The 23,615-nt window shown below is 46.2% G+C and overlaps 2 protein-coding genes across 2 annotated transcripts in view; both read left to right on the top strand.

The window, feature by feature from the left end:
• Positions 1-3,605, top strand: part of POLR3B (RNA polymerase III subunit B) — a 168,027-nt gene extending 164,422 nt beyond the window's left edge. Inside the window, exon 28 of the mRNA XM_053661850.1 lies at positions 3,526-3,605. Coding sequence (XP_053517825.1) covers position 3,526 — 1 coding nt within the window. The 3' untranslated portion in view covers positions 3,527-3,605. The remainder of the gene's footprint in view (positions 1-3,525) is intronic.
• The window catches only part of RFX4 (regulatory factor X4), a gene marked incomplete at its 5' end in the record, with an annotated part of 105,386 nt that continues 85,301 nt past the window's right edge, over positions 3,531-23,615 (top strand). The window contains 2 exons of the mRNA XM_037160584.2: positions 3,531-3,612; positions 18,317-18,377. Of these exons, the coding sequence (XP_037016479.2) occupies positions 3,531-3,612; positions 18,317-18,377 (143 nt within the window). The remainder of the gene's footprint in view (positions 3,613-18,316; positions 18,378-23,615) is intronic.

Raw genomic sequence — 23,615 nt, 5'->3', positions numbered from 1 at the left:
CTGTCACATTGGCACCGTGTTCTGGGGACTATGGGACCTGGGAGGAGAGATCAGTTCACACCGGGAGAGAGCACTGTGGCTGTGACTTGGGTTAGAATGCTGGTCCTGTCTCTCACTGGCTGGGTGACTCTGGATAAGTCACCTGATCTTTCTGAGTCTTAGTTTTCTGGTCTTGGAAATACGCATGTTAATAGGGTTGCCTGTCATAGGGTACTATGGGCATTAAGCATGATGGTGATGTAATGCATTTGGCTAACACTTGGCCCATAGGGGCTCAATAAGTGGTGGCCTTTATTATTAAATCATATCAACACAAATAAATACAACAGATGAATGCAATGCATCATTAAGTGTTCAATATAAATGTCATTCTAGTTGAGTAATTCTTGATCTTGGCAAGACCAAAATCCATTGTTAATAGTTTCAAAGTATCTAAACTTTACTTCTGGTGACACCAGTAGGGGCCTTCCAACTGTACGGACAACCTGACTCAGGGGATGTGAGTTGCAGAAGGCCCCTTCTCCAGGGAAGATGACAGAGGTCACAGAGCACCTGTGGATCCAAGTGGATATTTCGAAATATCCATGTGGATATTTCAAAGCATGGCAGCCATGCACTCTGGAATGCAGGGCCTTTGAATGCTCCAAGAACTCCCGGTCTCCAGAACAACCAAAGTCATGGCTGTGCCATTCTGGGCACTGCTCAGAACCCTCTCGGAGTCCGTTCCAGTGCTGTGTGTTCCAGGGGACATTGATTAGCTAGAAGACATCCAGATGCAGGTGAATTCGATGGCAAAGAAGTGGGAACCATTTCTTCCATGAAAGAGCTGAAACAGGTTTGGGTACTGTGACCAGGAAAACGGAGAGGTGACAGCTGTCTTCCTCTAGCTTCCGTGTACAAGGGAGAGCAAACTTACTGTGTGCTGCTCTTGCGAGTAGAGCTGCAAAGCCAAGCGCCGGCAGCATGGGTGGTGGGGTCAGAGGGCCTGAGTGGGTACAGTGGGGAAGGGAGGGCTCCTTGGTAAGATTCCTTCTCTGTTTTTTTTTATTTTAACTGCGCTTCCAACCCTCTTTTCTTTCTTGTCACCTTGCCTTCATCCGTCTAGTGTTGGGGTTGAGCAGTGTGGAGGAGGGCAAAGTCCTTACTGGACTTGAACTCTTGTGGGCGGGTGTTGCCCTCTCTTGGCCACCTGGGGTTCAGTCCCCCCTCCTTTCCAGAAATGTTGCCTGATTGTTCTCCAGAGAGTGCCCCACCCATCACTGGGGCATCTCACTTGCGAGAGTAGGCCCTTTTAAGGGCTCCAATTTTAGCAGGCCTAATCCTGGCACAGGTGAGTGGGTGAGAGAGGGAGATTCTCTGAGTCCCCTGTTTCTGCTGAAGGGGATGGGGGTGGTGAGTGTGTGATGATGTGTGCCCCCACACATATGAGAGTAAGTAGGTGTGAATACCTAACTTGCGAGACCAGGAACTGGCCCAGAACTATAGAAATCACTTTTGGTGGGACGGCCTGTGGGAGGAAGGAGAAGCCGCACATTTCGGTAGAGGCTGTCCAAAATCAGCCATGGCCGCTGCCAGGGGAAGTGGGAAGTGGGCCAGGACCGAAGGGGTCCGAAGATCTGGGTGAGCCAGTGCAGGGAGTCCTGGAGGGAATTCGGAGGTTTGTACTCAGGTGCCTTGTTCAGTGCAGCCTGGTGACCGGCGCCCACCTTGGGCCATCACAGCTCTGACAACGATACAAGCCACTGGTTTCCAGCCTGTGCGTTTGCCATCTGGAAGGCGTAGTGCTCTAATATTTTTAATTTCTCTGCTGCTGACTGCTTCCTCAGAAATACTAGATTTCCATATCCTCTTTCTTAACAAGCTGGCTCCCGTCCCTCCCCTTGGATACACCCCTACTTATTTACAGTTTTGGAGCAGCTTTTAAAAGAGCAGTTCGTTGGAACATAAGATGAAAAACAAACACCCAACATTTCTCCCTGCTGTTCGAGTTTGTTTCCCCACCGCCCCCCACCCCCACATAGGCTGCTTTTCACAGTGTGTTACAAAGGTGTTAACTAATGCTCTTTTCCTTGGCTCTTTGAATTACGAGGAGTCACATTACGTAATCTCTCTAAGCTTCAGTTGCTCTCTAGGAAAAATGGAGATGAAAATCTTCACTTTGGGAGTTGTCAGAATTCAGTGAGATAGCGTATGAGAAGGGCCCGGCATGTTAAAGTGGGTGTCGAATAAATGTCCGTTTCCCGGTGGCCGAGACGGCGACAGAAGCCTGCGGCGCGGGAATGCACACGGCCACAGCTCCAGTCAGTTCTGCCGTCTGCCCTCCTGAAAGTCACCACAGTTCTGCAACATGGCACTATAAAAATCACAGTTTACTGGAGAAAATAAGCCAGGGGCCCAGGACTCAAAAACTTTATCAGTGACACACTACAGCAACACCTAATAAAAATGATAGCACAGTTTGCACGTGTTAAATGGCGAAGAGACCTGAGTTTGCTTTGGAAGTAGATGTCAGAAGGGCTGCCTCTTGGATTACAGTGAAGTGGTGGAACGTGGGGTCAGTTATCCGGGAAGGCGTGGCTCGTGACACACACTGGGAAAGTAGCTGGTCGGTGCTTGCAGAGCCAGCGTGTGGATTTTGCATGTTCCTGCAGGGCTCAGCTGTGGGTGGTTTTCTGCATTCACCTCCTCTTACTGAGGAAATCAAGCATAAGCAAACATAGTTTGCCTCATGCTGAAATCATTCCCTAACGTACCACTTGCACTGGAACCCACTTGTCTTCATAACAAGTGTTATAGCAGAACTGGCTGCATTTCGCTGATGTACTTAGTTCATGTAGAAAGAATAAATGTCTAGTGGATGGCCTAGGGGGTGGGTAGCATTATGTTACATTAGGGGAAGTGCATCTGTAGCCTTTGGAATGGATTGTAAAACCCACAGTGTTTTGGATTTTGAAAGTAGGGCCTAGCTGTTATGGAGCTCTTGATACCTCCCTCTTGCAGTGGCTTTGGTCTGTGCTTAGAAGAGCCCTTCAGGGGTCACTGGGCAAAGGGAGGAGAGCTGCGAGGTTCCCTGCCTGCCTCCCCTTCCGCCAGAGGCCGCAGGGGTTTTCTGCCTTCTTTTTTGCTTTTGTTTAGAGGAAGGGTCCTGCTGTTAATTTACAAGTCTGCAAGCCACCACCAGTGATCCAGTTGACCATATTTCGTTTTACAAACTACTTCCCAAGAATGTATCTTCTTTTCAAAAACAGGGCAGTCCTCAGTGGACACTGTTGGGCAATGAATACTCCATAACAAGTAGAATTTGACCAAGAACTATTCAAAGGGGGCTTCAAATTGCCACTTTGCCTTCAAACTACTCGGCAAATGGTACACATAGGGCTTCTTGTAATGTTCAGTTCCAGTGGAGGCAGTTCCCAGATGAAAACTGATGGATGTTGAATAAATCCTGCGCATTTATGGTGTTCCCGCCCCTTCACAAACATCAACGGCGCTTCTGCAATTTTGTGATTTTCTTTCTTTTTTCAGAGAGCTGGATCGAAAGATGTCTCAACGAAAGCGAAAACAAACGTTATTCCAGCCACACATCTCTGGGGAATGTTTCTAACGATGAAAGTAAGTGCTCGAAACTCAGTTTTGCAGGTTGTCCTAGACACGGCCAGCATCCTGCCAGGAGGAGCAGCACCCCCGTGGGGCCAGGCTGGAGCGAGTCCCCCAGAACCAGAGACCCTAGAGGCGATTCTGTGCCCAGGCCCCGCCTGTAACGTTCTGAAGAGGGAGTGCCGCTTAGGCAGATGGGGAAACTAAGGCCACTGCCCAAACCTGTTGCGTACACATTCATATTGCCTGAGACCCCAAAGGCCCCGTTCCCGTGACGCCCCGGCCAGGCAAACGCGGCCCCTGAGTGGGGAAGGCCATTGTCTGTGTCTCTGTAGGTGTGGGTTTTAAGTACTGTGTTGTGGGACTATTGTTTTAGAGTCACAGAGAACCTCAATGTTGGCTCTTGGACTAGAGAATTAGACTCAATGGAGGGATGTGAACAGCTGTGTTTATGCCTCCCCCCGGCTTGTGTCAGACAGGGGCTTCTGGGAGCCTCATATTAAGAGCGAAGACTGCCTGGGGCTTGCATTTGCCCCTTAAGACCTATGAAAGGGGGACAGCTCATAAATGTCATTTCCAGCTGAGACAGAAGTCTTTCTGCCTTGCCTGGCCAAGTTATCTCCTTAGTTCCATTTCCTCAAAACATGGGCCAGGGATACCCCGTCCGTAATCCCCAAGGGTGTGTGCGAGACACATTCCACAGCTTCCTTCCACCTTCCTTCCCCTGCAGTTCTGTCGTGGCTGCTTTGCTTCCTTTTATAAAATTGAGACAAATTGAACGTAAAGTACCTAAAACTTGCATGAAAAGTACAGTGAGCATCTTTTTTTCTTCAATATTTTGCATCCTTCTGAGTAACCAGCACCCAGAAAAGAGGCAGAATGTTTCTAGCAACTCCCGAAGGCTCCTTCATGTCTCATCCTTGTCCATAGCTGCTGTGCCGACTTGCATCACAGGAGTTCGATGTCGGCTGTTTTTGAAACATCATGTAAATGGGTTCATAAACCCTGTATTCTATTGTGTGGGGCCTTTTTCACTCGGTAGACTGTCCGTGGTATCCGCTCAAGCTGTGGTATGGAGATCTTTCTTTTCCCAGTGCTGTGCAGCATTTCGCCGTACACTTGGACCGCAGTTCACATGCCCTTGGAAATCTGATGGATATTGAAACCGTTTAAAGTTTTTGACAACTTAAGCATCTCTGACCATTCTTTTTTAAATTTTATTTTATTGTGCTCGAATACATATAACACAAAAGTTACTCTTTTGCTCACTTGAAGTACAAGGTGCAGGGGCTGTAAGCACGTTCACCTCGCACAGCCGTCACCCCGTCTGCGCACTGGACTTTGCTTATCTTTGCATCGGAAACTCTGTGCCCATCGAGCAGTACCTGCCCACTCCCTTCCCTCCCCACCCCGGCAACACCCCCCCGATTCTGCCTCTGTGGATCTGACTACTCTAAGCACCTCATAAAAGTGAGTTCACACAGGATTTGTCCTGTGTGACTGGATTATTTTACTTAACACAACGTGTTCACGTGCATCAGAATTTCCTTCCTTTTGGGGGCTGGCAGACGTTCTGCCGTCTGTGTGCACACACTTTGTTAAACCATTTGTCCACTGACAGGCATCTGGGTTGTTTCCGCTGCTGGCTATTGTGACAATTACTTCTATGAGCATGGGTGTACGAATATCTGTCCACATCCCACTTTTGATGATTTTGAGTACACAGCCAGGAGTGGAATCGCTAGATCATATGGAATTCTGTGTTTAGTATCTTAGGACCTATTGTTTTTCATAGCAGCTGCACCATTTTACATTCCCATTGTCAACGCACAAGAATTCCAATTTCTCCTCGTCTTTACCAATACTTACTATTTTTTAATCCCCATCCTAATGAGCATAAAGTGATATTTCATGGTTTTGATTTGTATTTCCCTGATGATTAGTGAAATTGAGGATCCTTCAGTGTGCCTACGGTCATTTATATATGTTCTTTAGAAAAATGTCTATTCAAGTCTTTCGCCCACTTTTTTAGCCCGGTTATTTGTTTTTTTTTTTGTTGTTGTTAAATTGTAGGAGCTCTTTGTATACTCTACATATTAACCCCTTACAGACAGATGATTCTCAGATATTTTCTTCCATTCCATAGGTTGCCTTTTACTATTGCGCCTTCGATGCACAGATGTTTTTAGTTTTAATCTAGTCCAGTTTATACTTCTTTTGTTGCCTATGCTTTTGACGCTGTGTCCAAGAAATCATTGCTAACTCCAGTATCATGAAACTTTTAATCTGTTTTCTTCCAAGAGTTTCATAGCTCTGTCTCTTATGTTCAAGTCTTTATTTTGAGTTAATTTCTGTATATGGTGTAAGGTGAGGGTCCAAATTCATTCTTTTGCACGTGGATATCCAGTTTTCCTGATACCATTTGTTGAAAAGACTGTCCTTTCCCTATTGAATGGACTTGACACCCTTGTCAAAAATTATTTAATTATTTATGCAAAGGGTTATTTCTGGGTGCTCCACTCTATCCCATTGGTCTCTGTATCTGCCTTTATGCCTGTACCATACTATTTTGATTACTATAGCTTTGTATTTACTTTTGAAATTGGGAAATGTGAGACCTTCAATATTGTGATTCTTTTTCAAGATTGTTTTGGCTTTTCAGGATCCCTTGAGATTTCATATGACCTTTAGAATGGACTTTTCCATTTCTGCAAAAAGTGTTGTTGAGATTTTGATAGGGGTTGCATTGACTCTGTAGATCACTTTGTGTAGTACTGACTTAAAAACATTACGTTTCCGATCCATGGATATCAGATATCTTTGCATTTATTAGTGTCTTCTTTAATTATCCTTAGCAACACTTTATAGTTTTTAGTGTACAAGGCTTTTTTTAAATTTATTTTTTAATCCTCACCTAAAAACATATTTGTTGATTTTAGAGAGAGAGGAGAAGAGAGAGATAGAGAGAAACATCAAGCAGTTGCCTCTCATATGCACCTCGACCTGGGATCAAACCTGCAACCTAGGCATGTGCCCTGTCCAGGGATCGAACCTGTGATGCCTTAGTGTACTGGACGATGCTCCAGCCAGCTGAGCCACATCGGCCATAGCTGGGCTGCACAAGTCTTTTGCTTTCTTGGTTAAAGTTATTCCTAAGTATTTATTTTTTCGATGCTATAGTAAAAAGAATAGTTTTCTTAGTATCCTTTTTGGATTGTTGATTGTTAGGGTAGAGAAATGCAGCTGATTTTCGTGAGTTGATTTGTATCCTGCAACTTTGTTGAATTTGCTCATTAGATCTGACGGGGTTTTTGCGTGTGTATGTGGGATCTTCTTGTCTGACTTGGCCGACGGGGCCTTGGGGAACTGTATTGACTAGAAGTGCTAAAAGTGAGTATCTTCATCTTGTTCCTGACCTTGGAGGAAACGCCTCCAGTCTTTCATCACTGGGCGTTGAAGTAGTTTTCCTCTTTCCCCATTTTGTTAAGTGTTTTTATCATGAAAGAGTTTTGTCAAATCTTCCTCTGCATCAATGGAGAGGATCATGTGGGTATTCGGTTAATATAGTTTATTACATTGAATGATCAATGTCTGTTGAACTAGCCTTTCACTCAGCGAATAAAAAAATCCTACCTTGTCATGGTGTGTAATCCTTTTAACGCACTGTAGAATTTCGTTTGCTGGTATTTCATTGAGGATCTTTGCATCAATATTCATAAGGGATATTGCTCTGTAGTATTCTTTTCTGTAGTGTCTTTGTCTGGCCTTGGTGTCAGGGTAGTGCTGGCCTCATAGAATGAGTTTGGAAGACTTCCCTCCTCTTCCATTTTCTGGGAGAGTTTGAGAAGAATTGGTGCTCCGAACATTCTTGTGGATATCCTGTTTTGTGAACTCCCTATTCAGGTCTTTTGCCTGTCAGTTTCGTTAAACATTTGTTTGTTTGTTTGTTTATTAGGTTTATTGGGGTGACCTTGGTTAATAACATTGTATGAGTCTCAATGTACAACTCTATAATACATCGTTTGTATATTGCAGTGTATCTTCACCACCCAAAGTCTAAGTCGTCCTCCATTTTAAAAAATTGTGCTGTTTGTCTTTTCCTTAATGATCTGTAAGAGTTGTTTTCATATTATAAATAGGAGATGTTATCAGATAAAAGTGTGGCCAGCATCTTTTTCCAGTCTATAGTCTGCCTTTTCAATTTCTTAGGGGTATCATCGTATGAGCACAAATTTTTAATTCTATTAAGTCAAGCCTATCAATGATTTTCTTCTGTAGTTAGTGCTTTTTGTGTCCTATTGAGAAATCTTGACCTCCCTCTAGGTCATAAAGATACTGTTCATGTTATTATCCAAAATTTGTATTATTTTACATTTTGTTCTTGTACCAGCAATCCATCTGGGCTTTTTGTGTATGGTATTAGGGAGGAGTCATTGTTTTTTTTAATTTTTTGACTGATAGAGCACCTTTTGTGGAAAAGTACCCTGTTACCCACTGATCACAAATCAGAGCATATGCATGTGAATCTGTGGGTCGCTGCTCTCGAGGAATTTTCAGTCTAGAGGGAAGTTAAGGTCCACACTTGAATACTAATAACCTGAGGTCATGTGCGATCAGTCCCATCTGAAGAATGCGGGGTGCTCGGCCGCACCACACCAGTGTGTCCGGGCTGCAGCACAACGTCACTGGGAGCTCGTTAGAAACACAGGTTCTGCAGCCCACCCCAGGCCCCCTGAAACACTCTGCATCTTAACAAGACCCCCAGGTGATTAGAATGCATGCGCAGTTCGGGAGAGGTCACAAGTTTGGACGGTGACTAGAGAAGGCGTCTTGAAGGAGGTGGCATTTGCCCTGGGCCTAAAGGATGTGGTTCCTGTAAGTGAGGATGATAAAGGGCTGGAGGCAGAAAGCCACCAGGCAGGTTTTGAACTTGGAGAGTTTTCCAGATTGGCCTGAGCAGAGAGGTTTGAAGAATCATGGGAAACAGGGAAAACATGGGAAAACTGTCCCATATTCCCATCGTGCCGTGGACAACCCCCATCCCACACCAACAGCAGAAAGGTGTGCGAGGGCCCCTAGAGCAAGGACAAGGACTGAGACTGGGAAGTCCAAGGGCAGTCTCACAGGGGGCCTGCTGGGGTGGACTGCTGCCGTGGGGGACTCGCTGCAGTTCTAGTCCCGGCTGGGAACTGAGGTGTAAGACTGCTGGCTGGGGTGGGGGCAGAGCTTAGTTATGATCTAAGACCATGCCCAGACCCCTCCCCTTCCTCAGCCAGCTCAGCGGCCCTGTCTTTCCCCCCAGGTGTCCACCTGTCTGGCAGGGCCCTGTGCACCCCGCTCAGCCCCTCCATGGGCCACAGCTCCCCAAAGGGAAGGAGTGTGTCTGGCTGCCTATGTCTCACCTGCACTTAGTGTGGCAGGGCCTGGCACACAGTAGGTGCTCAGGAAGTGTTTGTTAAGTAAATGGATATTGGGAAGGCAAAATGCCCTCAGGCCATGCCAGATTGTGAGGATTCGTAATTTGCTTTTGGTTTTTGGCATTTGCATGTCCTTCCTTCAGATACTTCCACTCCAATTGGGTCTCTTCATTTGTTCAAATTTAGAGTATTTTCTAAAAAATTATTTTATTGCTGTTCAATTATATAGAGTATTTTTGAGTAGATGATATATTTCTATGATTTAGAAATCAAAATGCTTTATTGAGTAATCCTGGTCCCACCCCTGTCTTCCCACCTCAGCTCCCTGGTGGTGAGCACTTTTATACATTTACTGTGGATGTTTGCAGTGTTTATTCTCCTGGTATTTTATTTTTTTATGCAAATAAAAATTCAAATGTATGGTTTTTTTTTTACACACTCAAAAATAGCCCCCTATATGCACTGTGACTTTCTCTTCTCACCTAATAACAACTCTGGGATGTTCCAGATCAGTAGGGACATGGCGAGCATCCTCTTTGTCTTTAACATCCACCCCACCCGCACTGTGTAGTCTTCCCTTGTGAGCATGGAGTATCATTTAGTTAACCAGGTGAACGCGGGGTTGTCTCCAAACCTCTGCTGTTACAGGGGAGCTGCCACGAACAGCCCTGTGTAGGGGGCTTCCTCTGTGTCTGGGGGCAGCTGCAGGAGGTGGGACTGCCGGATGCAGGGCATGTGGGATTGCCGTAGACTCTGCCAAAGGACCTTCTGTGGGTGCGGCGGGCGTCACTTTGCTCTCCCCTGGGCCCCTTAAGGCAGATGGCACCCCCCACAACCTCACAGCGGAGCCCTGTGGTCGTGCGTTGGGTTTTTGCCAATCTGATCAGTGAGCGATGGTGGTTTCATGCAGTTTACATTCTCGCTGATTGAGAGGAATCACTTTTTCCCTTTTCAGGAACACTTGTATTTTTTCCATCAACTGAGAGCCATGTGTTTTGTCTATTTTTTTTTTCCTTCTTGGTTCTTGGTCTTTTCCTCTTACTTTTGTGGTGTGGAGATAAGACTCTTGTCTGTGCTACGATTGTGGTTTTCCTGAGCAGGTCATTATCTTTGTACTTCTGGAGTGACCCCCCCACCCCCAACCCCAAAAAAAAAACCCATATCAGAAGCCTTGGGTTTTCTGTGCAGTAAAATTTATCAGTATTTTCTTTCATAGCTTTGGATTTCGTGCTCCAGTGAGAAAAGCCCATTCCTTCTACATGTGGAGGAATCCACCCAGTGGCGGTGAAAGGAGGCAGGTGTGCAGCTCGTGCGGCGCAGCTGCCAGCACCACAGTTTCACTTGGGACGTAGCCACGTTCCCACGGGGAGAGGGTGTGCCGCCAAAGGCCTGCGTCCAGGCACCCCGATCCTCAGCCGGTGCCCTTCGCAGGGGCTGGGGAGAACGTGGATAAGGGGAAATGAAATGTTTGGCAGCCCCGTGTTCACAGCAGGTGAGGTCTGTCCAGGTGCAGCCTGGTTAGCATAATGGAGGGAAATAGAATTAAAACTTTGAAATGAAACTCGAGACTTGCATAAACTTGAACCTTCTCTGGGATTTGAAAAGAAGTAATTAATTTAGAAACTTCCTCCCCCAATATTAAACTCTGCCACACTGGTTCCAAGCAGGAAATAGCCTAGAATGGATTTCCAAACATGGTGAATTCAGTCAGCATTGAGGCAGAAAAGAAATGACTAGGCAGGTAATGTGTCCCCTAAAATCTTCATTCAGTCCAGGGCTACAGGTTTAACGAGAGAGTGAGGCTCCTAAATGTTTGGGTTCGGGGAGGTTTGGGTGTCAACTCGCCTGGGTCCCTCTCCCAATCTGCCACTGTGTGACCTCACACAACTTGCCTCCCTTGCCTGACCCTCAGTGTCCCCTCTGTCAAAGGGAATGATTAGGGCTCATTGGTTAAGCATTACGTATAGGTCAGGCACCGTGTTTGATGTTTGATGTTTTATGCATTCAGCCACTCACTGTCTCGGGCAGCTGTGAAAATTAAATGCAGTCATGTGAGAGCTTTGCACAAGACAAGCCCTCAATAAATGGACCCAGAGTGGTGTTGTTTTCTGTGCTTGCTGAGGTCAGATCTTGGGGGAGGGGTGCGGTGCTCAGCATCGAACTGTGGTATTATCTTAGCCATTCACTCATTTCACCAATACTTCGTGAGCCCCTACCTTGTGTGGGTGATGGAGACACAATGGTGAACACTGTCTGTGTCCTACAGAGCTTACAGACAGGCAAGACAGATGCAAAACACTGTGGTCAGCGAGCGGTGGCCACACCGTGCAGCAAGGAGCTGGTTAGGGACCAGCCGGCGTGCTGTGGGAACACGGGGAGGGACAGATCTCCCTGTCCCTGCGATGGGGCTTGCCAGACGCAGCCTGCGTGGGCTGGGCTGTCTCCCAGGGGAGTGACAGCTATTCTAGTTACAGGGAACTAGAATAGCATGCACCTCACGCCAGGAGGGGTTCTGGTAATCCTCACAACGTGAGCTTGGTACTGTCATCCCCCCTGATTTGCAGATCTGGAAACTAAGGCACCAGAAGGTGATTCAAGGGCACACAGCTAGCAAGTGGTGGAGCCAGGTTTGGAGCCTGGAAATTTGGCTCCAGAGTTTATATTGGGAGATGGATCCAGAGAGGGGAGCGGAGTTGCCCATCCCTGGCAGCTGGGCCGATTTTCCCCGGGGTGTGTCAGGGACCGTAACTGCACAGTGGGAGCGGAACAGAGCGGCAAGGAGAAGACCAGGCACCGGGCAGACCGCTGCTCGTGGGCTTTGGTCGGACTGGCAGGACCAGTCCCTCAAGCTTCCACCCACCGTGGCTATTTCTGTCTACCTAAAAGGTGTTCTCCTGTCCTCGTCACCTAGAGGGCTCCTGCCCCTCACTCAGACCCCAGGGCTGGGCTCACTTTCCACATTCGGTGCTGCCACCGCACCCTGAACCTGCCCTTCACAGCTCCAGAGCAGAACTTTCATTTTATTTGCTGGTAATTTGAGCTCAAGAGACCATGTCTGTTCTCACCCTTTAGCCCCTGGCACAGGGCTGGGATGTGTCAAACACTCAATAAATATTTGACTCATGAGTGAATGTGTACCCAGCACTTCAGGTGAGTTGGGATGGAGAGCCATCAGATAGGAGGGCCAGGCCTGCGTGTGACACCCACCCCGTTTTGGGGAAAGAGGCTGGGTGTGCAGACTCTGGGCATGAAGTCAGCTGCGGTCTAGAAAGGGCCCTGCAGAGGGGGAAGGCACCTGTTCGATGCTGAGCTGAGGTCCATGTCGGCCCGGGGGTCGGCCCGTACTTGTCTAAATGCTGTTGTTAGTAGCTGCCACCTGCTGAGCACCCAGGGAGGTCCAGTGTTCACCCGCTGGCTGCAGGGCCTCATGCAGGTATCAGACTTGCCCCAGCTCCACTTCCTTGTTTGTAGCATAGGGACGTAAGTTGTCTTCCAAGCACTGTTGGGAGGAAGAGTGGAAAGTGATGCCCAGTGCCTGGCTTAAGTATTTGGCCCATAAATGCTATTATTATTGTTTAGTATTCTTTAAAAGTGAATCTGGTCTTTAGCATATATTATTATACTTAATCTTCAGACCACCCTCATGACATAAGTTACGATTCTTTTAGATGAGGATGCTCAGCTTGGAGGAGTCGAGCCGCCACACAGAGTTAGGGGCGAAGCTGGGGTTCAAACCCAGGTCTGCCTTCCCTCAAAGCCGGGTCACTTTCCCATTCACTGGTATCAGAAAGGGCTCATAACAGAGTTCAGTTGGGAAAGAAATCTGACACAGCAGGGACAGGTGTCAACTGTGCTGGAGACACTGGGATGGAATCCCAGAACGAGAACCGTTGCTGGCTTCAGCCGAATGGAGCCCTGCAGTCAGGGATTTGGAGCTTTTAGTCTCTGTCAAGTTCATCCCACTTCATCTCCCAACCACTTCGGAGGGAGGTACTGCTGTTATCCTCAGTTTGGAGACAAGAAGCTGTCTTGCAGCTTAAATGGGATCACTGGATTGTCAAAGAGCCTCTCTCCATCCAGCTCCTTTGCTCTGCTCAACGCGCCCAACAAGGACTTGTGTGACAGCCACCTCACGCCTGGGAAGGTGGCATAATCTTTCCCGTCCCCATATCTTTGTCTGTCTCTTGCCTTCTCTACCCTGACCTGGCTCACTTTCCATGCCATCTGATGCCCATCTCCGGCCTGCGCCAGGACTTGGCTTCCTGCCTCTTCTTCCAGGAAGCCTTCTTTCCCAGGCCTTGCTTTTTCATGAAGCTCCCCTCCCCCTTCCCCCTCCTCCCATCTCTCCCCCTCCCTCCCCTTCCTTCCTCTTTTCCTCCCTCTCTTCCCTCCTTCCTTCCTCTTTTCCTCCCTCTCTTTCCTCCTTCCTTTGTCCGCCTGTATCTCAGTGTTTATCACTTCTTATTGAACTTGGTCTCTTTCTGCACTGTTGGTATTTCCCCTTCCCCAGTCAGACTTAGGACAAGAGTTGAGTTTCTTTATCCCAGTGCCTAGCTGGCACAAATTAGGTATTCAATGAATATGTGTTGAATTAATTAATATCCTTACAATAGCCCTAGAAAATGACCATTTTATAAAGGAAGAGAAAGGAAGCCAAGAGTTGAGCGGTTTGCCCAGTCATGGTCAGTGAGTTTTTGAATCAATTCTAGAATATGGATCTTTGAAATCTAGTCCAGGTTGGCTGAAATGCTGAGATTTAAAGAAGCAGGGGAAAAAACTCATCCAGTTTTAGAGGGAACAGAAATGTTAATCATGTTCCAGCATAAGCTAGGCAGAGGTATATTTAGGTTGTTTACATACTTTTTCTTGTTTTGCCATTTATACACCAGCATTGGGGGTTATCGTTATTTAAAATTTGTGTTACTTTCACAGAAGCAAAATTGGACCTTATCATTTTATTTCTTTGTGAACAACTGAGCATTGTTCTTTGTGTCTGTTTATCTGCATTCTTGTGAAACTCCTGTGTTCATGCTCCTTAGTGTACTATTTGTGTTAAAGATTGTTGAAGCCATTTGTGGAAGACAGACTTAACTATTGAAGTGCCATTTGGAAGGCACTGGAGGGAGGAATAACAAAGGTGACTGGGATGCCATCCCTGCCTTAAGTAGGAGCTTATTAAGTAGAATACTCAAGTCGGTAAGATGAATATGTACAGAAATAATGATGTAGGTGGCAAAATAGTTTAATTGAGAAACAAGTAATGCATTGTAGAACAGAGTTAGGATCAGTGATTCCTGACTTGGACTGTATCAGGGAAGGCTTCATAGAGGTGGTGTCATTTACTCTAGGCTGGAAAGGATCAAAAACATTTAGAAGGAACTCCAGGTTGACAAAGCAGCCTGAATAGGTATTGAGCCCATGCTATGTGGGATATTTTGTCTCTGAGAACATTTAGTGTGTTTGTATCAGTTAGGATGGTTTGGGTAGCAGGGAAGAGAATACTCAATAAGAAGTTTTATTAACTAAGAAAAATGTCTTAGCTCACAAAACAAAGAGGCAGGTTTTTTTAGGGTTGGTTAATCAGAGGCACAACAAGGCATTAAGGACCCATAGTTTTTTCCTCTTTTCCTTTCAGCCTTGACTTTGCTCTTGGGCTACTCTTTTCCCAGATGAAAGTTCTCTGCCTCACTCCAGTTATTATATTCAAAGGCAGGCCAGGGCCAGAATCTCTTTTTTCCTTGGTCCTTCCTTCCTCCCCTCCCCCCTTCCCCTTCCTTCCTTCCTTCCTTCCTTCCTTCCTTCCTTCCTTCCTTCCTTCCTTCCTCCCTCCCTCCCTCCCTCCCTCCCTCCCTCCCTCCCTCCCTCCCTTTGTGAAACAACAAACATTTGTATTTTTGACTTTGGAGCCAAAGTTCAAAATCACGGCCCCTGTTCCTTTTCATTAGGGAAAAAGATTTTTCTCAGAAGCCCCCAGAGAGCTTCTCCTTAGGTCTGACAGCCTGACACTGGGTCACGTGCCCACATAATCCATCACTGGCCGGATGACATAAAATTACCATGATAGACTTAATCACTGTTCACCGCTCTAGGATTTGTGAGGGGATCACCCTCTCTGAACACATGGTCCCCTCTCAACCAGGGCTTTGTTAATGTGGAGGAAAGTGAGGACACACGGTGGTTGGCTAAGCAGCAGCAGTATCTGCCACAGTGTTTAAGGGCAGACATTTTAACCTGAATTATAACAATATTGACACATTTTTATCAAGGAAATATTCTCTGAACTCAACTTTATTAAGCTAATTTATTTCTAAAATTTTTGATAGTTTATGTTTTATTTACATTTTCGTTTTTACTTAATTACTTTCATGAGTTCAAATTATATTCCATATAACTTTTTTTACAGACTTTTTTATTTCTTTTTTTATTGATTATGCCATTACAGTTGTTCTATTCCCCCCTTCATTCCCCTCCACCCTACCCCCCATCCCCACCATTACCCCCCTTTAGTTTATGACCATGTGTCTCAAGTTCTTTAGATTCTGTATTTCCCCTACTATTCTTGCCCCCCATCTATTTTCTATCTACTGTCTATGCTACTTATTTTCTGTACCTTTTCCCCCCTTCTCCTCCTCCCACTCCCCTGTTGCTAACCCTCCTTGAGATCTTCATTTCTATGTTTCTGCTCCTGATCTAGCTGTCCTCTTAGTTTGCTTTTGTTTTAGGTGTGGTTGTTAATAACTGTGAGTTTGCTGTCCTTTCACTGTTCATGTTTTTTTAACTGCTTTTTCTTAGATAAGTCCCTTTAACATTTCATATAATAAGGGCTTGGTGATGATGAACTCCTTGAATTTGATCTTATCTGAGAAGCACTTTATCTGTCCTTCCATTCTAAATGAAAGTTTTGCTGGATAGAGCAATATTGGTTGTAGGTCTTTGGATTTCATGACTTGGAATACTTCTTTCCAGCCCCTTGTTGCCTGTAAGGTCTCTTTTGAGAAATCATCTGACAGTCTGATAGGAACTCCTTTGTAGGTGACTGTCCCCTTAGCTCTTGCTGCTTCTAGGATTCTCTCCTTCATTTTAATTTTGGCTAATGTAATGATGATGTGCCTTGGTGTGTTTCTTCTTGGGTCCAACTTCTTTGGGACTCTCTGAGCTTCCTGGATTTCCTGGAAGTCTATTTCCTTTGCCAGATTGGGGAAATTCTCCTTTATTATTTGTTCAAATAAGTTTCCCACTGGTGGCTGTGCCTTTCCCCCTTCTGGTACCCCTATAATTCGGATGTTGGAGCGTTTAAAGATGTCCTGGAGGTTCCTAAGACTCTCCTCATTTCTTTGAATTCTTGCTTCTTGACTCTTTTCTGTTTGGCCATTATTTGCTTTCTTCTGGTCCACTCCATTGATTTGAGTCCCAGTTTCCTTTTCATCGCTATTGGTTTCCTGTGCCTTGCCATTCATTTCAATTAGTTTTGCCTTCATATGTTTGTCTAATTTGTGGCTATAATCAACCAGTTCTGTGAGCATCCTGATCACCAGTGTTTTAAACTGTGCGTCTGAGAGTTTTGCTATTTCTTCATCACTTAGATTTATAGGTTCTGGGGCTTTGAGATCTTCTTGAGCCATTTTTGGTCTGTTCTCGCCCGTTAAGTAAGAGTAGCGGAGCCTGGGACTCTCAGGTCGCTGGGTTGTGACGCTATATGTGGGGGCGTGGTCAGAGCGGGGAAATGGCGACCTCCTCTGCTGTTTCCAGATGCTGGTGAGGAGCAGAGCCTTAGGTGATTCACCAGGGCGGGGCCACTCAGGTCGCTGGGTTATGACGCCGCTGTATGTGGAGGCGGGGTCAGCGCAGGGAAATGGCAGCGCCCTGTGCTGCCGCAGTGGCCTGCTCAGTCCCGTAGTCTCACCGCCCACTCCCTTGCTTGTCTATCTGCTCAGGAAAGCGTGACCACAGTCAACCCGCAGCCCTGCTCCCTCGATGTTTCCCCGTGGTCGCTCGCTGAGTCGCTTACTAGGTCCAACCCTCCGCCTGGATTCCGCGCGCCCGAGTCGGTCTGACCGAGTTTTTCTGTGCAACCCCGCTCCAACAGCTGCTGGCTTCGCCCCTCTTACCGGTCAGGCTGAAGAATTTGTTGTTATCAGACTTCCGAAAAGTTCAATTTTCTGTGTTCTGGCTGTGTTTTCTGTTGCTGATATTTAGTCGTCTCTAAATTTGGTTGTGAGAGAAGTCACAGCGTTTCCACCTATGCCTCCATCTTGGCGGAAGTCTATATTCCATATAACTTTTACAACTAGAGATTTATTTCATTGACCATTCTACATGTTCTTATTAAGTTTTGTTGATTATATTTGTAGGTTTGGACGTTGTTCTTTTTTTTTTAAAACTGTTGTGTGTACTGTCTTGGATCAAATTTTGTGGATTAAGAACCTTTATTTTATATTATTCGTATGAAAATTTTCATTAGGAATTGGATGAGACTATATGTATTTCTCAGTTACTCCATGATACACTTATGGGCAGTTCTTCTTAGGGGTGCAAAGACTGACCTGTTGTTCAGACTGCTGGCTGGCGGGGGTCAGTATACCAGCCCCACAGGTCACATCCTTCCTGACGGTAGGGATTGGGAACTTTGAAACCCAATTAAAAAGTGTTACCCACTTCCCCCAAACAACTACATTCTTCTCATTAACAGACCCATATTACCAAAAATTGTACTCAATTGCTATTATTTGGAATTTTGTCAATGAAAGTTTTCATGGAATTCATTCTCTCTCATTATATCAATATTGCATAATATTCTTGATTTTCGCCTCCTGGGCTCAAAACCCTCGAACATTTACTACCTGGCCCTTTCCAGGAAAAGTGTGATGACCCCTGCTCTATTGTTTTGCTAACCGGATTATTCTGAACACTCCCACTCTCCCTGCCTTTCCCTAACTTTCTGTTCCAACGGAGCTACACCAGGCGGGGGAATGGTGAGCAAGGTCAGGATGTTCTTAGGACCAAACTGTCGAGCCAAATGTCTGGCTTCAGCTGGGAGAGCAACAAGTCGGATGAGCGAGGTCCCTCATTCAGTGACGAACAGAGAGAGCTCTTCAAACTAGAACATATTGTGTCAAATTTTCTGTAAAAATCCATTTCCCCCTTTTTTTCTTATTAAAGTATAATAAGTCTAAAATGTTGGGAAAGCCAAAATATCATTGCTTTCAAAGCATCTCCATTTGAGGGAAGCATCGTGTTTCGAGAGCTGAAAGGCCTTTGACTTTTCCCTACTGAAGTTAGCTCCTTTTTTTCTCCTTCAACAGATGAGGAAAAAGAAAATAACAGAGCTTCCAAGCCCCACTCCACTCCCGCTACTCTGCAATGGTAAGTCCCACCTGCAGCAGGCTCTCTCTCAATGGGAGGCTCATGTGACTCTGCCTTTCTACCCATAGGACAGCACATGGCTCTTCTGACACTGTCACGATAACTTGACATCCCATAGCCCACCTGCAATCAATTTAATTTGCAGGTACATGTAAAATACTCAACCTGGAGCCAGCCTGGAGATGAGAAGTTTCATACTTATTTTGTTTGGGGGGGTAGATTTTTTTTCCCATCCTCAAAATGCCGGCAAGGCCCAGAACCCACATGGATGCTGTTTTAATTGGTTTTGATGGGATCCAGCACTTCAGTAATAACATTGCGACAGACTATGGAAACGGGGGTCTGTTCAGCCCCATCAGTGAGCCCCGATGAATGAACAATGATTTGCACCTACACTGCAGTTATTTTAACACTAATAAGGATTATCTACTAGAGTGGCTTTCTATTTAATATTTGGTACCCCTGGACTGGATACAACATATAGTGATGCTGTTTGAGTGGCTGCACTCATGTTTGACATTTGCAGGTAAATTCTCCTCTAAGTGCTTTACTTAGAAATCGTGCAGCTGTGCACGCCAGAGCGTCTGTGTGTGGGATTCACCCCTCAGAGGATCTCGTCAATCAAGGGCTACTATTCCCCTCCAGCAGTGCAGCCCAGCAGACCTGACGGGATTAACAGATGAAGGGGAGGGAAAGAGAATGGGGGGGGGTGGCTCGGGGAGACTGAATCTGTTTTGCACCAGCCTCCATGCTGGACATGATGTGCCTGTGCCTGGTTTCATTCTCACAAGTCTAGGAAGCTGGTGTTGCTAGGCCCATTTTACAGATGAAGGAAGTAAAGCTAAGGCAGTTCAATCATTTGCCTGAAGGGACACACAACTGACTTGGCAGAGGCAGGAACCTGGCTGGGTCTCTTTAACTGCAAAGGAAGGATGGAGAAGAGAACAGATCTGCGTGGAAAGCAGATGGGCTTTCATGAGCAAATCGTATTAGAGTGTCTGGTCTAATCCAGCCACAGGTGAGAGGAAAACAGTATTCAAGAACGTAACTCAATCTTCTCCAGCAAGAGTCTCAACCATTGACTCGTTTTGCTGCAAGGGTAGCCGAGGCTGTTTTCAAGAGCGCCGCTTCCAGCCTCCTGGCCGGCTTCCATCGATCTGTCCCCATGTTCTTCCTCTCATTGCATTTGCTGCTTTTTTTTCTTTATTTGAAATTCTGTTCTGCTTCCCTGATCAAATCTCCCCTGCACCGTTCCCCTCAATTACGGCTGCACAAATTCCCACAATGCCAGGACACCAAATGAGACATCAGTGGGTAAGGGACTGGGAGAAAGAGTTTCTAGAAATGCACGGACTCAACAGACACTCTTGCTTTAATACCTGGAATGTCGTGTACATTTTATTATTTTTTAAAATCCTCACCCATGGATATGTTTATTGATTTGAGAGGTGGCAGGAGAAAGAGAGAGAGAGAAACATTAATCAGTTGCCTTCCGTACATGCCCCAACCAGAGATCGAACCCATAACCTTTAGATGTATGGGATGACTCTCCAATCAAGTGAGCCACCCAGCCAGGGCAACGTTTTAGAATAAAGTATTTGAAAGAGACTATAAGAAAATCACCTCATCTGCGTTTGTTTCCCTGCAATTCTCTGACATCTGCCTGGCAGCAGATGGTGGTGAGACTGGAGACAGCGCAGCCTCCTTAGCCAGACCGCCAGGAATTAACTCCCAGCTCTGCTGCTCTCCAGCTGTGGAACCTTGGGCAAGTTCCTTAACCTCTCTGTGCCTCAGGCTACTCCCTAGGAAATGGGGGCGGCATAGGGTGGTCACGAAGAGGAAGTGAGTCCTACAATAAAGGGCTTGAACTTGAACAGTGTGTGGTGCAGTAACAGGTGCCTGGTACATCTCAAGCACCCTGTCAGTTGCTCAACACACCGCCTCCCACTGAGCCCCCAAGGATGCCCGGAGCAGGGCTTCTCTCCTGCCTGACCATGCGCAGTCGGTTCTTTCTGCTGGACATAATTCTACACGAACCATCTGTTTTCTAAGTAAAGGGACACATAGATTATTCCCAATGAAATTTCATCCTCTAATTCACAAAGTTAGGCACTGGATTTTTTAAATGATATATTGGTTTTCAAGGGCACATCAGGTTTGAGAAATATATAAATTTTAGTCTTATTTTTATCCAAAGGCATCAAGTTGTTTGGGCATCAAGTTTTCCCTTAAGTCCCTTTATATGATATTTTTATGATAGAATTTCATAAATTTCAGTCATTTACTAGTTTTGAGAAATGTTTATTGAGCACCTACTATCTCACTAGGCCTGGTCCAGGCTCTGGGAATGCAATAGTGGATAAGATGGACCGAGAAGAGGGGCCGGTGAGGCTTCAGCGATCCCACAGGGAGCTCTGAAGCTGGGACGGCCCTTCGGAGATGACTGGCCTGGAGGCCGTGGGTCCGGTTCTTTGTTCCCCGACCTGGCCCGTCACCGGATGTAGGCTGCCCTGGAGGAAGGGGCCTAACTCTGGGACGTTCCCTTCACGTTCCACTGCGGACAGCTCCCCAGGGAGAGGGCTCAGCCTCAGGAACCACCCCCCAAGCAGTGGGGAAGGACACCCCAGTCCTGAAGGGCAACCTGGGCACACACCGTGTCGGGCACAGGAGGAGCTTGGTCAGGGAACTAGAGAAGGGCGCCTGTGTGGTTGGAGCTTAGTGGGCAAGGGGGACAGTGGTACAGAGCAAGTGGGGGAGGGAAGCGGGGGAGAGGGTCTGCTTACACTGTGGCGCAGGACATGTGGCTGCCTATATAAAGTCCCACGTGAGTAAATATTTTTAGGATGTGATTTTAGTATAAAACCTGTCTCCAAAGGAACTGGACACACCTTCCCTTTTATAAGGAAATGTGACCGAATTGGTGCTGTGTCTCCTTTTTGCTCTGGTTGCCAGGAAGCTGAGAGCTAGATCTGATGCTTACGTATTTTTCAATCTCTTTCCTTTGTCTAATTTTCTTCTTCTTTTTAAAAAAGTTATAGCTTTTTATAAAAAGACGAGATACAAATACATTGAATCAAGGCATATTTTTATTTTATTTTACTTACACAAGTAATACATTTCCTTATTTAAAAACAAAAACATTACATATAAGGCTAAATTCTTCATGTAGTTTCTTGTTTCCTTCTCCAGAGCAACCCAGTTACCAGTGAGAACTACATATATGTGTGTGCACATACATGTGTGCATACATATGTGTACGTGCTGTCCTTTGCCTGTGTATTTACATGCATATGCTGATCGAAGTTTCTGAACTGTGACTTTTTTACTTAATATTTTCTCCCTTTTAAAAAGAGTTCAGACACACAGCAGTGAGAATGTTGTTATACGGCGTGGCACGCTGTATTGATCCACGCCTTCTTCCTCCACAGAAGAAAGTTCTGGAGCTCTGTACCCATGTTAGTCCATAAGGAACGACCTCACTGTGACCACTGACTACTCAGTCGTCCCCATAAGGCAGCAGTGGAATTGATGTCACCATTTATGTCTTGATGGACATTTAGGTTGGGTCCAAATCTCATCTTCACCATTACAAATAGGGCCCCAAAGAACATTTTCATCTGTCCCCCTTGCACACCTGCTGAAGTAGTTCTGTACACAGAAAACGTTAATGAGATTACACACTTTCCTTCTTTAATGACTTTACCATATTACTTACACCTTCACCGGCAATAAAAAAAAAAAAAGTGTTTTTCATCAAAATAGGGACCTAGCTCCACAGCATGGCATCTCGTCCTGTGAGGCATTTGTATCCTTCGCGTTGTCCCCTCTTTCCAGTGGCCGTGTGCACCTGGCAGGATGTGAGGAAAAGGACATCGGCCTCACCGCCAAGCTGGCTGCCACCTGTCTGACAGTGCTGAGCCCCTGGGACATCGGGCTTGTTTTCGGAATTGGGTCAGGAACTCTCCACCTCATCCTCATCCACTCACCTTGCCATGAGCCTCTTCTCATCTCCCTAGAGATCATCTGTGTCCTAAGAACACATGATACGGCAGCCACATGGCCTAAAATAATGGAGGCCACATCATCTGGAGGCAGCTCCCAGCAGAAAACAGGCAAATATTGTCAAACGCCTTCTGCCAAACGCTTTCCGGCACCCTCGGTCACGAGGGTTAGTAAAGCCCAACCCGCTGGAGATGGTGGAATCCTGGCCATACAAAACCCTCTATTCACGCAGGGGATTTGGAATGGAAAGCAGCCTGTCCCGCCATCCTGGCCGCCTTGCTGCCAGCACACAGTCCCCTCCCCTGTCTGGGAGACACTCCGAGCTCCTTGTGACCCTCAGGGTGGACCCATTTCCACTTTCAGCCGTTCGCAGAGGAAGTCAGGCCCTTCCCAAAGGAGGAGGGTAGAACATCAGGTTGTTGCTTTGTGGGGGACGGGGGTGGCACCTTTTCCTTTCTTTTAAAATAATAAGAAGGAAGCCTTGGGTGGTTGTCAGGCTTTCAATATTTCAAATTAATATGAAACAACGTAAATCTTCAAAATGCTCTCAGAGGCCAGAGGGAGGGGACTGGACTTGGTACTGTTCCAAAGCAGAACGTTGAGGTTTTTGACCAGGTCGTGGCTCCTAGAACAGGCAGACTCCCTGGGTATGGTGGATGTTTGAGGTTAACATCACTTACTTTCATAATGTGAGTTCCAGACAGGGAGGCTGAACATTTTGGCCCTGAAAGCAGCCAGAGGTGCTAGATAATGCCAAGGTACGACTGTGTCCTGTTAGAAGCCACAGGTACAGGTGCAGAAAGGATAATTCAGCAGGACAACCCAACAGGTGTTAACGTCCCAGAAAATGAGAAGCTGTGTTGTGGAGCTAGTTTCCTAATCTTTAAAAAGCGGATTTTGTGCTGCAGTTAAGATACAAAATGGTCAAGTTGTTTCCGTGGGCGATTTTGCAATCTCATTAACATTTTAGTGTGTGCATCCGGTAATTCCACTTCTTCACACTGACACAGAGGACACCCACAGGTGTGCAAGGGGCACAGGTGAAGTTGTCCTCGGGGGGGCCCGTTTGTGATGTGCACACAGGGAGCGGATGGGAAGGGAAGGTGGAGGGGGACGTTTTATGCTAGTGAATGGTGTCTCTGACAATCTCAGTCATGAGTTATGACGTTCGGCAAAGGTTTTTTTTTTAATCCCGTTGTCTTCTGTCTTGGTGAAATGAAGAGAAAGTGTCCTGTT

The sequence above is a fragment of the Artibeus jamaicensis genome, unplaced genomic scaffold (genome assembly GCF_021234435.1).
Source record: "Artibeus jamaicensis isolate MK-2021 breed Jamaican fruit bat unplaced genomic scaffold, CSHL_Jam_final contig_233, whole genome shotgun sequence".
Classification (NCBI taxonomy): Eukaryota; Metazoa; Chordata; class Mammalia; order Chiroptera; family Phyllostomidae; genus Artibeus; species Artibeus jamaicensis.
The sequence above is the reverse complement of the archived record's forward strand: the minus strand, read 5'-3'. Positions and strand labels throughout refer to the sequence as shown.